We start from the raw sequence: 20,030 nt of genomic DNA, 5'->3' as shown, positions 1-20,030 counted from the left end.
TCTATTGAGTATTAACAATGTTGTATGTACAAAATTTACATTCTAAAATGTTTTCAACTTTTCATAGTATCATACACATACTATATCCATGTTTTATTGTTTTCATATGAATATAATGTATGTATGCATGCTTTATCCATGTTTTCATATGAAGATTTAGAATTTTGAAAATTTCCTATATATTTTAAATTTTTCCTATTATTTATATAGCCGTCCCCTTTGCCGTCCCCCGCCGTCCCCAAATTTGGCAAAAAAATTTGCCGTCCCGGAAACGCGTCCTGCCGTCCCCTGCCGTCCCCGTCCCGGAAACTCGGGGTAACTTTGTAGAAAACAGCTATTGCAGGTAAAGATGCAATTATCAAAAAATACATAACAGTGCTACCAACATTACTCATTCCAGATCTTTGTTGTTGAATGTCACTTTATATTCAGTCTTTTGGCGATTTTTTCCCAAGCTTAGGCAGTTTTTTTCATGATTTTCAGGGTAAAAAACGCTGCAATTTAAGTCCAAAACTTTTTCATGAGTTTTCTCGCAACCCTTCCGGCTCCCGAGTACTCGCGACCCTCACAATTTTTCTTGCGAGTATTTTAACCTTCCTTTCACATATATTTCTGCCATAGACTCATCTTCTAAATCTTGCATATACTCTTCTTTACAAATCTGCCATAGATCTCTTCTTTATAAATCTACTATACAATCCTCTTTTAAATCTACATAATCTCCTCTTTATAGGTCTGCCATAAATCTGCCTTTTATGATCTTCTTATAAATATTCTCGCAATCTGCTCATAACTTGTTTGTGAATCTGCTCACAAATCCTCCATAAATCTGTTCATATTCTGCTCAAGTATGTCTCATAAATTTGCTCCAATATGCTTCAAAACAAATCTGAAATATTCTTCACATTTCTCTGCTCTAGGACTGCTCTAGATCTGCTCTTATCGAAATAATATTCAATTGATTGCTTGCTTGAAAACCCTCTAAGCATCTCCTATTTATACCTTGCAATGTACCCCTTCACCAAAAAATGTACCCCTCCAAAAGTTGTCGGCCAAGTCAGCAAGGAAAAATATTTATTTATTTAAAATACCATTACAAGGTGGGTGCAAACTATAAAGTGGTCAGCCCCTTAAAGAATATATATTTTTTTATTTTGAAATTTCAATGCCAAGGAGGTCGGCCCTCTTGTGAGGCACAAAAAATATTATAACGATTTATTTCAAATCCCCAAGTGGGGTGACTCAAAGAGGGGTGTCGGGTCCATAAAAATTAATAATAATTATATTTATTTACAATTAATAATGCCTTCATTTAGGGTGTAGAACATGGATTGGCCAGCAAGGAAATAAATTATTATTTTCTCTATTTAATATCCAAACTGTGTCCTTGTCGAATGAAATCTCGAAGATAGTGCCATCAGTTTGGCACAAGCTAACTTGCATCAATGTTGCCTCAAATCTGTCTTGACATTAATGACACCAATCTTGGACAACTAATTTCTTCTTGACAACAATGATAAACATGTCCATGCCCCTTTGACATCAATGATGATATTTCCAACAATGGTGATGAGTCATCCTATTTTGGATTAGTGGTTTATCTTGAGATATTGGGTTCGTGGGTATGGAGGTCCGTGCCCGGATTGGGTCCGCATGGGTCCGGGTTCTCGTTGGGTGTCGAGTTGGGTGCACCCTAGGGGCCTCGGGCCACACCTGGACGAACTCAGGTGCGTTGCCGGGAAAGTGACTTAAAAAACAATAAAAATTGTATTTTTTTTGCCTTATTTAAAGAAAAACCCTAATCCGCCTCCCTATAACATTGTTTAAACCTAAAACATGCTCATTTGCTCATTCATTCTCCCTTGCTTTCATTTTGGCATTTTGAAGGGCAGGTGATTATTTTAGAAGGAGATTGTTCGTGGAGTGCTTGAGGAAGGAGGATAGCTTGCACAAAGGAGATTCAAGAATCTAAGGCAAGCATTTGATCCTATTCTTTAATCTTTTAATGAATTTTTTCAATTTTTTTAGAAAAAGATAAACAAGTTCTACTATTTTTTACAATGAATGAATGAATGAATCCTTTTAATAACGTCCACAAGGCCAAACAACCTATGGGGCCCACGAGTAGCTAGCAAAGAAGAGTATGCAAAGACGAAAGAGCTATGTCTGCTAAACCTCCTTTTCCTTTTCCTTCTGCATCTTGGATCTTAAACTGTGTAACTTAATCAAGAAATCTGCAACTCTTGTTATCTTTTCTTCTTCAAATAGATTGCTCAAGGTGTTTACATTTAGCGTGTCAATGTATTGGATCCAGATATCCTTGTAAGCTAGGCATTCCATGATGTAATGCCATTCTGTCTCCACTACACCTTGGGTGCAATATCTACATTTTCTATCTGCCCACTCCTCTTTAGGTATGATCCATCTTCCGGTTTCACATCTAAGTTGATGTGAGCTGGTTCTAATATGAGCAATTAACCTTTTTTGCTTTCCATTTTATATCCATTTCTATGTAATTCTTTTGTGTATGGTCATGTGTGGAATTGAAATTTTTGATATAATATTCCTTTTTCCTCCCAAGTTGTCCTGTCCACATGCTTTCTCTAAACTTTCCTTGCATGTACTTTTTTATTTCCATATTGTTATTTGGGTAGTCTCTTATGCTAATATCCCATTTATTCATCCATTTAATGTTTTGCTTCATTCATGTATTCTTCCTCTCTCTAGCTTCTCTTCCGCTGCTATTTTTGGCCAACGATGTATCTCCAATGTTTTCTACTCTTCTTAGATAACTTAGTAACCGAACCATAGCCGCGCCTCAATAGGAAAAGCCCCCACTTCTACTAGAACAATCTTGTATGGAATAGATGATTTAATCTTGAGGCTGTTTGTGATTAAATGTTTTTGTAATCTCTCTATCTACCTCCATTTACTTTTTGAAGTGTTGCTGCCCCAAACCTCACAACCATATAAAACCACTAGAACCACAAGAAGGCCAAAAAGAGTCTTCTTAGTTTTCCAGTCCCATAGCTCAGCTCTTCTACTTCTATTTTTGCAATGAGTATAAGGCTTTCCATCCTCTTTGAATCCTTTTTGCTCTACATGTTTCCCAGTTGAGTTTATTGTGGAAGTCAAGGCCAAGGTATTTATATTCATTGACCATTTGTAATGGGCTGCCCTCAAAAACAAATTCCCTATGAACTTTCTTTCTCTTCAAGGTAAAGATCATGACCTTAGTTTTTCCAGTGTTCACTTGCATCCCTGTTTCATGACAAAAAAGTTCTAGAGCTTTCAAGTGTTCCTTCAAATCTGGTGCTGATTTTGCCATTAAAATAAGATCACCAGCATATAAGAGCAATTTTATTACATAATTGGTCAAACGAATTCCCCCTCCACCAAACTTGTCGATCTATTCCTCTAGTTTTTCAATGTATAACCCAAATAAGGTAGGAGATAATGGGCAGCCCTGCTTGACCCCAATGTCACTTCCAAAGCATTCTGATAATCGCTGTTTGGTTCAGATTTTGGCCAAGACTTGGTCATACAACCTATGAACAACAACCCTATGATGTTCTGGAATTCCCAATTCTTCCATTCTACTCCATAGTTTACTTCTACGTACCGTGTCAAAAGCTTTCTTGAATTCAACAAAGCAACAAAAGACCTCCCCTCCTTGTTTGTCCCAAACCTTTTCAATCAAGTGTCCTAGTGTAATTCAATGGTTGATCGTAGAATGTTTCGGCCTCAAACCTGCTTGCCCTTTCGCCCTCTTTCCCTCTTTTTCAGCCCAAATACTGATTCGTCTTTCTATCATGCTCCCAAAAAGTTTACCAAAAAGAGGATTGATCATTATAGTGCAATAATTTGAAGGATTGTTGATGTCGCCACTCTTAAGCGTGGGGATGACAACACTAGTTGTCTAATTTGTCGGAAATCCATTTTGAATGTCCCCATTCAATATTCTTTTAATGTGTGGTGTGAGGATTTCCATGCCCCATCTTAAATATTCCACTTGTAAGCCATCTATGTCTCGAGCTTTACCTATTGCAAGTTTTTTAATTCCTTCTTTAATATTGTTCGAGGAGAAGAGTTTAGTTCTTGACTTGATTACCGGCGAGGTGTCTTTATCTTGCACTTTCTCATATAGTTTCTTTGCATATTCTAACCACTGAAGTTCTGTGATATTATTCTCTTTGACTGTGTCTCTTTGCTGCAACTGTCTCCAAAAGCCTCTTGGATCGTGCCTCTCAAGCAAAATCATTTCTTTTCTTCTAGTTTGCATATAAACCTCTTTTTTCATTCTTACTAGCTTTACATATTCCTTGTTATTGCCCCATATTTTGACCATTTTCTTTGCTGCCTTACATTCTTCGTCATACTATGGATTTGTCGGAAAGCTATTCTTGCTACTTCTCGTACGCCTAGACCTTTTGCATGAATTGAGTGCCTTGAGGATTATTGAAGTTAGCTTGATGCTTCCGATTGTTTCTTTGCTTGAACTAGCCAGCCCATTGGCTCCCTTTCCATGTAGCTGTTTTTGAGCATTGTTTGAAAGGTTTCTTGGTTTCATGCATCAAGAGGACAATACCTTGAGTGACCTCTTTCTTTTCTTTTTGTTGTATCTTCTCTTGATGCTGGTTATCTTTCGGCATGCTAATCTTAACGTATATTGGGCTACGGTCTGATTTCATTTCAGTGGGACAGTCCTCCACCTCTACTTCTATGAAACTTGACATAAGTTTCTTTGAGCTTATAATATAATCCACCACACTTTAACCGTTATATTTCACACTTCCATTAGCTTTTACATTGTGTAATCTTGCATTTTTTAATTTTTTATTTATTTCTAATTTAAAAATGTTTATTTTCTTATAATAGCAAAAAAATGAAAATGGCAACAAGTTCGAGTTCAGTGAGTGGGGGTTACAAGACTCAAAACCTAAAATTTAAAGCTGATAGAGGATCTCCTTTATGGAATTATACTACAATGCTTCAACAACTTTTGGGATGTGGGGGATATGAATGCAATTGTAATTTTTGTAAAACTAATTATAGGTGCTCATATTATCGAGTGAGATGTCACTTTTGTGGCCTTGTTGGGAAAGAGATCAAAATGTGTGTAGGGCCAAATGAGCAAGGGTCGTTTGCAACACAAATAACAAGATTCATTAGAGAACAAGAAGAAGCTGATCAAGCTATAGCAACAAAAAAACTAAGAGCTAATCCTATCCACAAGCAAAACACCAATGACACTACCTAAAGATCATATACTACCATAAAAGACCTCCCATCATCCTTTCTTGGGGATACCCTCTATGCAAAATGAAGTAGAAAATCCTAATGTTTCCCGCAAAAGAGGCCCATTTGACAAAGCTTTTAAAATGGAAGCAAGAGATATTGTAGAGTAGAAAATTGAACATTGCATCTATGTGAATGGTCTTCCTTTCAACCTGGTAAGATCACCTTATTGGCGGGAGATGGTGACGACAATCAATAATGCACCTTCTGGTTTCACAAGTCATGGGTATGAAAAGTTGTGCACCACCGTATTGGCAAGAGAGACAAATTTCGTAGAGACATCTCTGAAACCGATTAGAGATTCTTGGGTTGAATCGGGTGTTTCTATTGTTTCTGATGGATGAAAAGATTGCAAAAACTGTCCATTAATAAATGTTATTGCTGTGTCCCCCAAAGGGGCAATGTTTTTGAGGGCAGTTGATTGTGAGGGGCAACTCTAAGACACAAAGTTCTTTTCTAGAGTCTTCTTTGATTCCATAGATATGGTGGGTCATGAAAATGTTGTCCAAGTCATTACAGACAATGCAAAGGTTTGTAGGGCTGCAGGTGCTTTGGTTGAGCGAAGATATGTGCACATTTTTTGGATACCATGCATTGTACACTCCCTCAACTTGGTGATGCAAGCAATTGGCACTCAAATAGAGTTGGCGAAGGAAGTATACCAAGAGGGTGAGGAGATCCAAGTGTTTGTGACAAACCACCATATGTCACAAGCCATTTTCAGGAGTTCTCGAAGTTTGAATTGCTGAAGGTAAATTTAATTTATCTATTTAATTTTATGTATGCCATGTTTAATATGTCTATAATATTTTTTCATGTGTTATTGACATATTTTTTACGTGAACCTCGGTTGTTGAGACTTGATTTCAATTAGATACAATAATCATCAGACAACTTTTGAAGGTGAAACATTGAGTGCCATGGTTATTAGTAAACAATGGGGTGTTTGGAAACAAGCAAATTCAGAAAGGGCCCAAAAGGTTAAGTCATTGATCGTGGATGACAATTGATGGGATCGTGTGGATATGTCTTGAATTTCATCGAGCCTATCATGAGTATGATCAGGTATACTGATACAAATGCAACATGTTTGGGGGAAGTCTATGATGGCACAGACACCATGATTGAAAAAATCAGTCATAATAGTAAAAAAAGAGAATGGCCCCGAAGAAGTATTTTTCAAAAGGGTGGTAAAAATCATTCTTCATTGTTGGAGCAAGATGAGCACGCCATTGCACCGCCTTGCACATGCATTATCTCCCATGTACTATAGCAATGAAGTACTTTCTTTGCCAGGGAGAACTCCACCGTATAGAAATTTTGAAGTTGCTATTGGGTACAAGCGAGCATTTGCTAGACTCTTCATACATCCTGAAGTGGTAGAAAGTGTTAGAAAAGAGTTTGGTTTGTTTATCTCAGGAAGAAGTCACAGTCCTTGTGCCATTAATGACCAATCCAAAATGAATGGTACTACATGGTGGTACCTTCATGGTCAAGATTATATGTTCCTCCAACCTCTTGCAATCAAGATTCTATCACAAGTAAGTTTTTTTTACTTTATATTTTAACATTTGTATTGTAGACTTTAGCATTGAACATTCTTTAATTTACTTTACAATTATTAATTTTAAGTTTTGTTGGTTTTCTCTCCAATTTCAACATGTTGCTAGTTCTTCCACTGCTGAATAGAATTGGAGTACATACTCCTTTATCTACTTAGTGAAGTGTAATTGGTTGGCTTCAAAAAGAGTAGAAGACTTGGTTTATATTCATTCCAATTTGCGTCTTCTAAACCATAAGAAACAACAATACAAGGACGGGTCAATGAACCGTTGGGATGTAGCCCTTGAGTGTACCAACTTGGATGGAACTATTGACGATCTGGCTAGAGTCACTATGGATGATGGTGATGAGATACCTACACTTGATGCACCTAGTGGTAGTGCATTGTTTTGGGTTCAAATGATTTTTAATTTGAACTTGGAGCGAATGATGATGATCTTGATCTAGATCCTTTTGATGATTGATTAAGATAGAAGACAATTATTATTTTTGATTGTCAATTTTGTAATTGTAATGATCTTCATTTAAATCATGAACTTGGACATATATGAATCTATGATACATTGATATATATTATATGGCATATGACATAATATGATATTTTTGAAATTCTAAACTATCAATTGGTATTTGGCATTGATCAATAGCATACTATTAAACGTATTTAGTTTTATAATTTTGTATATATATATATATATATATATATATATAGGATGAACTCGACCCATGAACCCAAAGGGCAATTTTTTTTTTCCTGAACCCATGAGTCGAGGTTGCTTCCCCAAACTCGAGCCTGAACTCAAATCGGTAACTTAGGGTTTATCATATTATTGTATTATTGGATAGAGGTCTATATATGGGAGGTGAATATCATTGTAAATGATATGAAGATTATTGTACTTCATTTGGATCTCATTTCGAGGATGTTGTGGGGTGGCTTCTTCCTTAAAGATTGTTGTATGTTATTGCTCTATTTGAAGGCTTTGTTCTATTTCTAAATATATTTCATGTTTGGGCATCGTGGCTCACAAACATCTCTTTTGTTGTGTAGTCTCTATTATATTTCTACATATTATTGTTATTATTTGTAATACATTTACTATATATTTAGATAATGAGAAGTGGTATTAGAGAAGCAATCACTAACGTTATAGGAATATTAGTGAATATGAATGGAATCATAGTAGTTTAGTGAAGTATGAAACAAGGTTTGGAGTTTGGAGATAGCTATAATAAAGTAGTGCTGCCTAAGATGATTATATATGGATGGTTGGGTGGTAGACCATGGTGTCATGTGAACGATTTATACAAGACTCACTATTTGGCTTCTTCTCATATTTCTTGGACAAAACATTTCAAGGAGAGATGACATGTTATATGCCTAGAACTATGATATTATAGGGTGATGGATTTGCCAACATGTGTTACATGTACCTTTGGTAATATTGGGTTGTATAGATAACTAATGTTATTAATAATATTGGGTAATGAGTTGTCCTATGTTGGTATTAATGTCATACCCCTCCATTAAATAATTAGGAAGAGGTCTATCTATAGAAGTTGAATATCATTGTATAGGAAATGAAGAGTATTGTCTTTTGTTTAGATTTCATGTTCGGGATATTATGTGGAGTAATTTTTTCCATAAGAGGTTTGTATGGTGTTGCCCTGCCTCAAAGGTTTGCTCATTTTTTAGATATATTGAATTTTAGGCTATTTTAACCCACAAACATCCCATGTTGTGTGATTTCTATTTTATTTCTACATATTATTGTTATATATGGAAGATATGAAGTCTTTTATTTGGTTTGCATCTCATGTCAGGCATATTTTGTGGAGTAACTTCTTCCATAAGACGTATTGTATGATGTTGCCCTACCTCAAAGGTTTATTCAATTTCTAAATATATTGAATTTTAGGGTATCTTAGCCCACAATCATGCTATTCACACACACACACACACACACACACACACACACAAGTGGCCTTATATTCCAGTAATAATAAGTTTTATGGCAGGGGCTTAAGTTGCTGTATATGTAACTATATAGGGCATTAAATTTTGAATCTTTTATATTAAATATTTAAATGTCACATATGACATGCCATACACAGTTTTAAATATTTATCGCACAGTGCAGAACTTTATTTTTCGATGTTTCTGAATTGGAAAGTGAACACATTTTTGTTGATGACGTTCATGCTATTTTGATTCACAACTCTCAGATATTTTCTCCAGACTTGTCTTTTCTGTGAAATATAAATGTTTTTTAATCAGTCTGAAAATAAAAAATATGTTATTGTCTTTTTCTTTTTTTAGTTCATGTAAATATTTGAAATATATGATAAATGAAAATACATTCTAATTTCTAAACCTCACAAACAATTTAAATGTATGTTCAAACTATACTTATTAATTTTCTTTTTGTATTTTTGTATGTTTTGAATGCTAAATCAGATTGTGGTCAGTGACCATGGCATGAATGATGGAGGGAACCATGGAGGATCCTCTTTTGAAGAAACTGATTCTCTAGCTCTTTTTATTCCTATGAATGCTGCTTTAAACATAAATACTTCAGCTACACTTCCTTATTCAGCTTTCCAGGTAAGATATTTCTGACCGTGTTTGTCAATTTTCTTCAAGCTTCAGTAGAAATACTGGCTTGTGGAAGCTGCCTCTGGCATTGTGGTTATAAAGATCAGTTACTTTAAATTCATGATTGCAAAGTTTAAAGTGAAATATTCCAACTCATCATTGACTAGAACATACATAGTTCTTTGGACAATTACCCTTGATAACTGTTCATTGTATTATTTTACTTCTTTTAGCTATGATATGCTATCGAGTATCATAGGCTTAGGGCTTGTTATGTTGAATTGCATGTCTTAGAGTTGAATCCCTGATTAAGGGAAAATAAGTTCTTAACTTTGTCCTTTACTTTTATTGTATCTATTAATGCACAGAATCACATGAATAATTTACAACTCTTGAGCTTTAGTTGTATCTTGTATTGAAGATCACTTAATGTCCTAAGAAACTTAAAGGAAAGCATGTCCAATCCAATTGAAAGACAATAGGAAAATTGGAATCAAAATATAATTCCAAGATTGTTCCTTATGCTGAAGTCTATGGGATCGTAGTTTCTTTGCAAGAATGAATTTATGTATAATTGTATTTTACAAACTTTTGTATTGCCTTTTATCCTCCCTAAATTGTGATTTGCCATTAAATATTTTCAAGAGGCTCACTTTGTGAGAAAATTAAAAAAAGGTTCTGGAAAATATAAAGGCAAGCTGCCTTTCAAGTGCTTAAACTGTGGCAAGGTAGGACATTTTGCAGCCAAATATCCATATGAGAAGGATGAGGTTAGCAGTTATGAAAAGAAGTCTTAGTTTGGTAAAAAGAAATACCAAGGAAAGGAAAAGAAGACTCATCGGATGCTACTGAAGAGGAGTCTGTTCATCGGATGCTAGTGAAGTGGAGTCCTTAAATGATGAGATTTTATTTATGGCTCTAGAGGAGAGGTCATGGAGGGTCTCACTATATGCATTCAAAGGATGATACTCGAGGTTGAGGTGAGAGACCGCGTTGTGACAGAACTCCAAAATTATGAGGAAGCAAGGGGTAAGCTATTCTCTTCAGAGCTGGCCAAGAGAGGAAGAACCACTCGAACCCCTGGTATAACATTTGCCATTTGGATTTTGGGGTCTAAAGTGATTGATAAATTGATAAATTATGTTTTTGCTTTTCTCTTTGCTTTCTAACTTTTCAATATTTTTTTATTTTGTAGATGCTTGGTGGCAAAGTTGAGGTGGAAATGCCCCAAATCTCAAAAAAATTGCCCTCAGAATCTTATGTCAGCCTTGTAGTTCATCTAGTTGTGAGCGCAATTGGAGCTTGTTTGAAGCCATCCACACGAAGAAGAGGAGCAAGTTAGCGCAAAAACGCCTCAATGACCTTGTCTTTGTGCAATATAATTTTCAGTTGCGCATAAGGAAGGTAGAGGAAGCACCAGCTGGTCCAATTGACTTGGATGATATAGATCCTTATAGTGATTGGACATCATAGGAGCAACCTCCATTGTTTACAAAGGATGACATCACTGATTTGGAGAGGCAGGCTATGGAGGAGGAGGGGGGTGGATTTGGTTTCACTTTGGATGACATTGAGGAGGATGAGGAGTCATTGCCAGTGCTAGGAGTAGGTAGAGACATAGCTTCATCCAGGATGGAGGATGAGCCATAGCCTGAGCTAGACATACCGAGCAAGGAGGCATAGTCACACTCACGAGTCACGCCACGCCCACAACCACAACAGACTTCTAGGACTAGACCCTCTAGTTCTACCTCTCCCCCAGTTTATACTAGAGCTGGAAAGAGGAAGATGTAATTGTAATGATGTATTTACTTTTAGTTTTACAATAACTCTTTACTATTTTGCTTCCAGCCATTAGCATTCCTCACGAGGATGCAATTTTCTACCCACTTTGCATTTAAATATATCTAGACTTAGCTTGTTTCTTTTGTGTTCTCATTTATTGACTCATTGGATGCATCTTCTCATTGAATTTTGCAAAAAAAATGCATTTTTAATTAAATTTAAGCGTGTTTTTTAAGTTGTCGAGTACTGGCCGAATTTTTCCTCCGTTTTTTTTTCAGGCCTTGGCGAGTTTTTGCCAATGGTGAGTAGTTCAACTATGCCATTGGGGGCTTGTTGATTGTAGGTCTCTGTGTATGGTTAGTCTGAACCCAAAACCGTTGTTAGTTCAATTGTGGGTGTTTGCTTCAGGTTGCGCCAGAATTGGATGCTTGGAGTGAATGTCCATAGTCTGAAAATCTTTTATTTCCTAGGAGCTTGCACTATTCTTGTGGAGTTGTGAGGGTGTCTCTAACAGAACAAGAATTAGTTATTTGAAATCTGTCTGCCTGTAGCACCAACTGCTACTTTCATTGTACTTAGGGTCCCTAAACCCTATCTCTATCAACTTTTATTTTCCCCAGTCTGAGAATCAAGGCATTGTCAAATGCAAGCCAACTTCTTGTATCCGTAAGTCCCCTCGTGTTTACCAACACAACACATTACCGCTGAGTTATCCTAAGCAGTCAAGACTTGATAGTTGGAACTGTTGACGTGTCTAAAGTTGCTTTGCTACGACTCTATCCGGCCAACACAAAATAGAATGATCTCGGCAAGTATCCTATCCTCTCTTGTGTAAGGAAGCCCTAATGCTGTTTTTAATTGATCAAAAGGGACAACCTCAAGGTTCTAAATGTTAGTTCTTGACTGCAGGATAATTCAATTGTCGATGTGTTTTGCTGGGAGCACAAGGGGATTTACGTTTTGTAACAAGTCGGTCTGCTGTGATTCTTAGATTGGGAAATAAAAGCAAAGGATAAGGGTTTAGGAAACCTAAAATTAATAAGGCTGGCCAGTATGCGGGTGGACGGATTCAACATAACCAATCCTTGCTTGGCCAGAATAACTCACAACCTTGCAGGAACGGTGCAATCTTCTAGGGGACTTGGAAGATTTTCAGACTACAGGAGCATGGCTAAGCACCCAATTCTGGCGCAGCTCAGATGGGCACCTGCAATTGAACTAAGCACGATTCAAAGGCTCAAGTTAACCATACAAAAGGATACACAATCAATATATCCTCAATGGTATGAGCCTGAATCCATCAAATACCTGCACACCCAAAACATAAAGATCTATCTAAAATGCTGAAAGAAACCATGCAAACAGGATGAAAAACAAGATGATAAACACCAAATCAATGTCTATATATTGATTTCAGCTGCCTATTACAACAATTTTTGCAGCATCTCTATGCTACTAAAATTTAAACTTCTACAATCTAGCCTATTCTAACTGCCTAAAAATCTAACAATAATCTAATTAGAGTCTAACTATCTAACAAAAAATCTCTTACCCTTTACAATGAGAGGCATCCTGCCTTTTATAGATTTTACATGGCGAACCTATGGCCAAGATTGACTACATCCAAGGGCTGCAACTTGCCTTCTAGAAGTTGGCAGCTTTAATCCATGCCCACTCAATTTTCAGTTATCTATCCAACCACCATTCCAACTACCTACAACTGTTTGGCATTAATTCGGTCCTCTTGGTGGTTGGGAATAGTTGTCCACAACTGACTTGTTTCCCCTTTGTTTCAAAATATCTTAAGTGGGGCCCACAAGCAGTTTTACATTAAAACAATTTTAGTTTTTAAAACTAAATTTCTGGAATATCTTTCCAGCTGTGCATTTCCGAGAGTGCATAATTGTTGCATTTTGAATGTTCTTCGGTCTTTGGTCTCGGTGGTGGACTTTAGCTTCGTGGTTCAGCAGCACGCTTCCCAATGCTTGGTTCCAATCTCGCACTTTGTGGTGCGATCCTGCATTTCCTCTTCTTTGCTTCTCAGCTTCGCTTGCGATCACACATCCAATCTGAGCCTTAGGTTGACGCTTTAGCTCTTCCTCGACGTCGTTTTCTTGCGAACAATCAATTTGGACTTTAATCAATCAATTTAATTTAACAAATATTAAATTTTGAATGCTGTCTGGCTACGTCTCGGTGGAGTTTGGGCTTGAGAAGCTCTTTGTGAGATGTATCTTTTAAACGTCTCTCTTCAAACGTGGACTCCGATTCTTCGTCTTGATTTGTTCTCCAACTTCAGAAAAAAATCAGGCCTTTGTTTATGATTTTTGGGCTTGAGAAACCTTTTGGTGTGACTTGACAAGTTTAATTTTGGGTTGAATGATGATTTTGAGAGTTTAAGTCGTTTTTGAAATGTCCCCCTTTGTCATTTTGAGCAAATTAGCCAATTTGGAAGATTTAGACGTTTTTTCAATTTTGGCCAATTGGCCGAATTGCGCGACTCTTACCTCCCTCAGTTTTTTAGTTTATTGAGCCGATTTTGAAGCTTTAATGGTTTAATGGGGCTTTTGTACGCTTTGAAATTTTCGGCTAAAAGGCTCCTTTGCGAGATTTGAACCTGAATAACCCCTCTTTTTCGCGATTTTCTTTCTATAGCCAATTTCGAGAAAATGAGGTCCTTTGCAAGCTGATTGTGTGATGTTCTTTATGAAGCCTCCTTTTGGCCTTAAAGGCCTTTTCGTGAATTTTAAGAGTCTTCTGTCATTTACTCATTTTCGGGTTATTTGACTATTTTGCAAGTTTGGAAACCTTAAGTTTTTGTGTAAATGAATGTTATCGCGCAATTTTACTTTCTTGGTTATTTGTTTTTGATTTCATGAATCCTCGGCTTCCTTAAACGTTTTGCGTGAACTTGGTGATTTGATCATTTTCGGCTTGGAAAGTCTTTTGTGAGTTGTGGGATTGTCATGATTTTCGGGCTTAGCATTTCACGAGTTTTAAAACTTATTTACTCTTTTCATTTTCGGGCTATGAAGCCATGATTTGAACTTCGCGATTTTAGCCTATTTCGTTTTCGGCTTACAAGGGTATTCTGCAAACTTCGGGTTCCAAGGGGATTTTGCGAACTTGCAAACTTGGACTTCGCGACTCATGAAGCCTATTTGCGTGGTTTTATTTTAGAGACTCTCTTCGGCTATTTGAACTAACTTGGCGATTTTTGTCTTTCACCATTTTCGGTTTACAAACACGAAATTCGCGATTTTGGGTAGTTTGGTATTTTCGGGTCAATGAGCTTATTTTGTGAGTTTAATAAATTTCGGCCTATAAAGAGATTTTGAGAGCTTTAACCGTTTTGAAGATTTTTCGGCCTGAATGGGAGTTTTGCGAGCTTTGCACTTTGTATTATGGCCATTTAGGCTGATTTTGCTCTTCGTTTTGGATTTCGGCCAAAGCAAGTGAATGATGTGATTTATACTGAGCATTAGCGTTTTTCGGTCATTAAGGATACATCGCATGATTTCTTCTAAAGTTTTCTTTCGGCCTATGAGTTATTTTTGTGAGCTTTGGAGAGTTTTTTGGCTTGATAGGCGAAATTGCACGAATTAGCCCCCCACATTTCATTTTGGCTCACAAAGGGATTTGACAAATTTTGGGTTTCTAGGAGGCATTTGTGCCTTCGCTGTTTGAATTTCGGCCTTTGGGGCCGATTTGTCAACCTCAAACTCTCATTTTGGCCTTCTAGGCCAATTTTAACTTCATTTAAATTCCCTCTCAATTGATGGACTTCGGGCTTTGGGAGGCATTTGCAGAGGTCAGGTTTGAGAGTTCTAATCTTGCAATTCGGGCAATTAGGCCGATTTTGAAGTTTTACGACCAAACTCGGGATTCGAATTGAGGATACGCGAGTTTCTTTCTTCCATCGGGGCAGACAGACACATAACATGGGGGTCCCTGTGCAATACGCACAACAAATGGTGACTCAGCTGGGAAATGTTCCTGAACATTTCAAGGATGACTATTCGGATCGAACCCTAGAATCTCTAGTATATACCCCACGAAACAACCCAAATGACAAAAGGCAAACTCAACATAAAAATGAGGTCACAAACTGAATCAAGTCACCAACCTTGAAAATCGAGTGTGTGCAGTGAAGTTCATTTGAGCTTAGAGAAAGTTGAGATATCATTGGTCAATCAAGACAAGGTATGTGGGATGGGTCTAACTTCAAAAGCAACTTGAATATTGCCTCGTTGCTAGCGAGCGTTCATAGCCCCGACGAGGTTATCGCCTGTAAGCACACAAAGATTGCTCTGTTTATGGTAGATTTTTTTTGTTTTTCAATACCGGCAGAGATGTTTGCATTCCCAAAGCCAAGCAATTTGACCTTTCTTTGCTTTTCAATTTCTTTTCTTTTGATTTTTTTTTTTTAACTTTCACTTTTTCACATTGGCTGGTAAGCAATGAAGCCTACGTGGGATTGAGTGTTACAGTGGTCGCTGAAGCAGAGCTTCAAATTTTCACTTGTATTGACTTCGCTTTGATAAAACGTCAGACTAAAGCGATTTTAAGCGTTTAATGTGCAGTGATCTGAATGTAGGTGACTAGACGAAGTATGCAACTAAATTAAAAGAATGACTAGGCCTTAGGTTAGATGAACTGACTATGGGGGCAACCGTCAATTAGGCGCTCTACCAAAGTCGGCATCCAAGAAATAGACCGAAAAAACTTCCTGACTTTGCACACCAATGCTGGGAAAAGCAAACATACCCCTACAAAAAAATGATAGGGAGACAACCCCTTCTGAAAGGACACCTACACTACGGAAAACAAACTAACTAAAGCGAAACTAAGCTAAAATAGAAAAAAAACTACTCTAAAACAGAAAACAAAACCTAAACTAACTATATACAAGGAGAAACCGACCGTACACAATGCGGACTATGTGCATGCGTTCCCGACCTAGGGTGATTTCTCAGTATGTGCAGCAGTAATAGGGCAACGGGGACAGTCCTAAGTCTGGCTTGTTTGTCTTTGTATTCTGAAAGGAAAATTTTCAGATGGCCACTCTTAGATTTAACCGAGACATCGGGTAGTATTATCACTTGGGGAAGTTCGTTAGGTCTGTGGTTAATCCATTTACAGGTTGTTTTTCCGGCATATTCAAAATCAAACTGAAAACTTTTAGAATTGATAGCAAGAGGGAAAGAAACAACCTGGCAAGTTTCTGAGTCATGCGGGGTGTCATGCGATGGAAAAGCTTCAACAACTTCATCAGGAGGTTGCCACTGGTGGTGCAGCATCTCGATAGTGTCCGGTGTGTGCAAGTCAACATCAAATTCTTTGTCGGGTGGTACAGGCTGAAAATCGATCTCAGAACCGAACTCGAACTCAGGAAAGAGGGGTTCATCACCTATCGGTGTATCTTCATATTGTGTGAACAATGCAACCTTATGCACCTCTGTCAGCGCGTCTTCAATCAGCATGGATTCCTTGATTGATTGGTTTTCCAAAAATGTCTTCAACGGGCTCTTGGACTGCATCGTCCATTGGCAGGGCTACTACAAATTGCTCCTCAGTGTCGGGCTGATCTATGGAGCTCACTGGATCGTCCTCAAAAACATCCTCTTCAGCCTTGGCTTCATTAAGTGCAGGGACAACATAGTCACTTGCTGTCATATCTTCTTTTGGCACAAGGACAACAAAGTCATTTGCTGCCATAGTCTGATTAACTAGTTCATCTTGCTCAACAATTGGCAACTCCATCTTTTCATCATCGGGGAGTGTGGCGCTGCATTGATTTTGCGATCTTCTGTATTCATCTACAGCGAGGTAGGCACTCCACACTTTGCTGATGATGCTCTCCTCTGGTTCTTCAGGCAGTCTATATTGGGCTCTGACTTGGTTGACTGCCTCCATGCATAGCGAGCAAGTGAATTCTGAGTGTGGGGTGCGGTGAATTCTGCACCACCAAGGTGACAGCGCGCTCTCCAAGCACAACTCCTCGAGACCAAACTGGTTCTCAATCCGATCCTTAAATCTTGTAAACTCATCAGTGTTGGATAGAGGACTAGGAATATCCGGCTGTGCTAGCTCCTCTGGTTTGAGGAAATCCCAGAAAAATATCTGCCCTTGCAATGCGAGCTCAACTCTTGACAAAATCGTCAAGCAACTCAACTCATCGTGCTTAGCTGTACCATGAATCCTGCAGGGAGCTGCCAATGTGAATTGGGATAACTGCCTTGGATACAACTGCAGACTCAACCTTTGTTGGATCTGGGAAATGTGGGACTGCGGGCAGCCTTGATGAAGCGGTTGACCCAACATTTTGACTCGGAACTTTTTTGGTATTTTCAGATTTTTCAGATGTTTTTGGATTTTTCGGTTTAACAGGGATCTAACATATCCCAAATATAGCATTTAAATTGGCTCAATGGACTAACTTGCTGCAAGGAACCTGATAAGGGGCCCTCCTTCTAGCGCCAATTCTGTTGACGTGTCTAAAGTCGCGTTGCTACGACTTTATCCGGCCAACGCAAAATAGAATGATCTTGGCGAGTATCCTATCCTCTCTTGTGTAAGGAAGCCCTAGTGCTGTTTTTAATTGATCAAAGGGGACAACCTCAAGGTTCTAAATGTCAGTCTTGACTGCAGGATAACTCAACGGTCAATGTGTTTTGTTGGGAGCACAAGGGGACTTACGTTTTGCAACAAGCTGGTCTGTTGTGATTCTCAGACTGCGAAATAAAAGCAAAGGAGAAGGGTTTAGGAAACCTAAAATTAATAAGGCTGGCTAGTATGCGGGTAGGTTAGCTAGTATGCGGGTTGGTTGGTTGGTACTGTTTGTAGATTTGGAGTCTTCTCTTGAAGCAAAGTGTTTGGAATGGTTACTTGCCTGGTCGGCGAGATCTTTGCTTACTTCTTCGTCTGGGAGCGGCAAGTTCCTGGCAACCTCTTCCAACTCACTCCACGTGCACGGTTTTTCCCTCTCTTGATTGCGGCTTTGGCTGACACTTCGACTCCTACTTCTCGCTAGACTCTTCAAACCTTCGACGATTCCTTGAAATTGTTGTCTCCTCACTTTTCTCTCTCAGTCAAAGAGATCCCCTTACTAATCCCTCTCCCTCCTCTTAAGTGTCTTTGGTACGTCAGTTCTTATTTGGTCGTAGGGGCATTAATTGTAGGGGCTACGACGTCTGCCAGTATCTCACTCTTCTTCCTCCCTATGGATCCTTTCTTCGTATTGTTGTAGTATTTGTTGCTGACGTCGCTCTCAATTCCTTTCCTTCCATCGATGTTGCAATTCAATCAAATTTCGTGCCAACAGCCGTGCAATTCTCTCGAGACGATTTAAGACGCGTGGTTCACTGCAAGTTCGTCACGTATCGTGCTCTCAGGACCATTCTCTCTCGAGCTTACCTCTACACGTACTGATTCACCAAAACTTCCCACACATGTGCCAAGTCTTGCGTCAACCGATCTTCTGGTGTTTTTTCCTCGTTGTCACTTTTTGTTACTAGTAACAAGCTGTTCAAACGGTCGGCCCATTTCTCCGCCATCCTGCCTGTCGCCATTCTCGGTCACTCTCAAATTTCCAGGTTCGAATTGACAATGGCGCCAAAATGTTTACTCCCTACGGAAGTATTCTTTAACTATACAAACTAAATAGGAATGTAATAGTTTACATAATCAATGCGGTAGATTAGAAAGCAAACATCCGCATATGGCCAAAACGATATAACTTTATTTCCAAAATACGTACTGGTTATACAATCGTTTTCCTATATACTACTCGACGGTTGGTTAAGAGCGCCAACTGTAGTCAACTACCGCTAACAAACTTTTTCATGTTGAGCACAATTTTACTAGCTGTTTGACACTATTTTATTTATATTTAGTGGAACTTTTTGCTACTAGAGCAACTGAAAAGGTGGGCTTGCCTTCCAACGTTCTTATCTTGGTTTTGAAGATAACAAAAAATCACTTAAAAGTGTGTCTAATCTGTTCTTTAAAACCCCTTAAAGGCTGGGCAAATGTCTAACATAGTAATGCCAGTTTAAACGAGCCCTTGAATTCCTTAACACCAACACTTAACTTTTTCATGTTGAACACAATTTTACAAGTTTTTTGACACTATTTGCTATTAATGTCATCCTTTAACCTATTGTTGCATCTCCTCCCTGAGCATGGATTGAAGCATACTTCCCCACTTCATAGGGTATTTGGTGCTGATTTTATTTTACATTATTTTGCCAATGGACTTACATGTGGCACTTAGGATAGTCTGTCTATTGCTTTTAGCTAGAATTTTGCTAGGTTCAAACCACTAAAAGGTGCATTGCAATTTTTATGCTTGACTTTCTTTCATGCCTTAGGTGGGCTTTGTCAAGCAGTTTGTCATTTTTCCTTGAGTACTAGAGCACCTTTTTTGTGATTTTATGATCGAAAACCTTTAGACTTCTGTCTGTGAGCTATTTTTACATGCTAATATTTCTTTGAATGCCATCATTGTTTGTTTCTTATTGGACGCACAGTCTCATCTAACCTTTTGAAGGTCTTTACTAAAAAAATTGAAAACAATGACAATTCAAAAGGATGGATAGACAAGGTTTTAGTTTTGAAACTTGACATAATACAAAAATATTATTTGGGCACAATATTCTCATTATGTATTTTGAATTATAATAGGCGCAATGAATAGCTGTTTTGTTGGTGTGTGTTTTGTTACCCATCGAACACAGAATAAAATGTCCAAAGACACTCTATCCTCTCTTGAACAAAATCACCACAT

General features: G+C 38.0%; 1 protein-coding gene across 3 annotated transcripts in view; it reads left to right on the top strand.

Annotated features, from left to right (window-relative positions):
- LOC131073146 (GPI ethanolamine phosphate transferase 2) overlaps nt 1-20,030 on the top strand; it is a 142,779-nt gene that overhangs the window by 73,168 nt on the left and 49,581 nt on the right. For all 3 annotated transcript variants that reach the window (XM_058009627.2, XM_058009571.2, XM_058009697.2), the window contains one exon: nt 9,320-9,466. In XM_058009627.2, coding sequence (XP_057865610.2) covers nt 9,320-9,466 — 147 coding nt within the window. The remainder of the gene's footprint in view (nt 1-9,319; nt 9,467-20,030) is intronic.

The sequence above is a fragment of the Cryptomeria japonica genome, chromosome 3 (assembly GCF_030272615.1).
Source record: "Cryptomeria japonica chromosome 3, Sugi_1.0, whole genome shotgun sequence".
Classification (NCBI taxonomy): Eukaryota; Viridiplantae; Streptophyta; class Pinopsida; order Cupressales; family Cupressaceae; genus Cryptomeria; species Cryptomeria japonica.
Note: the sequence above shows the minus strand (reverse complement) of the source record. Positions and strands in the feature narration are given on the sequence as shown.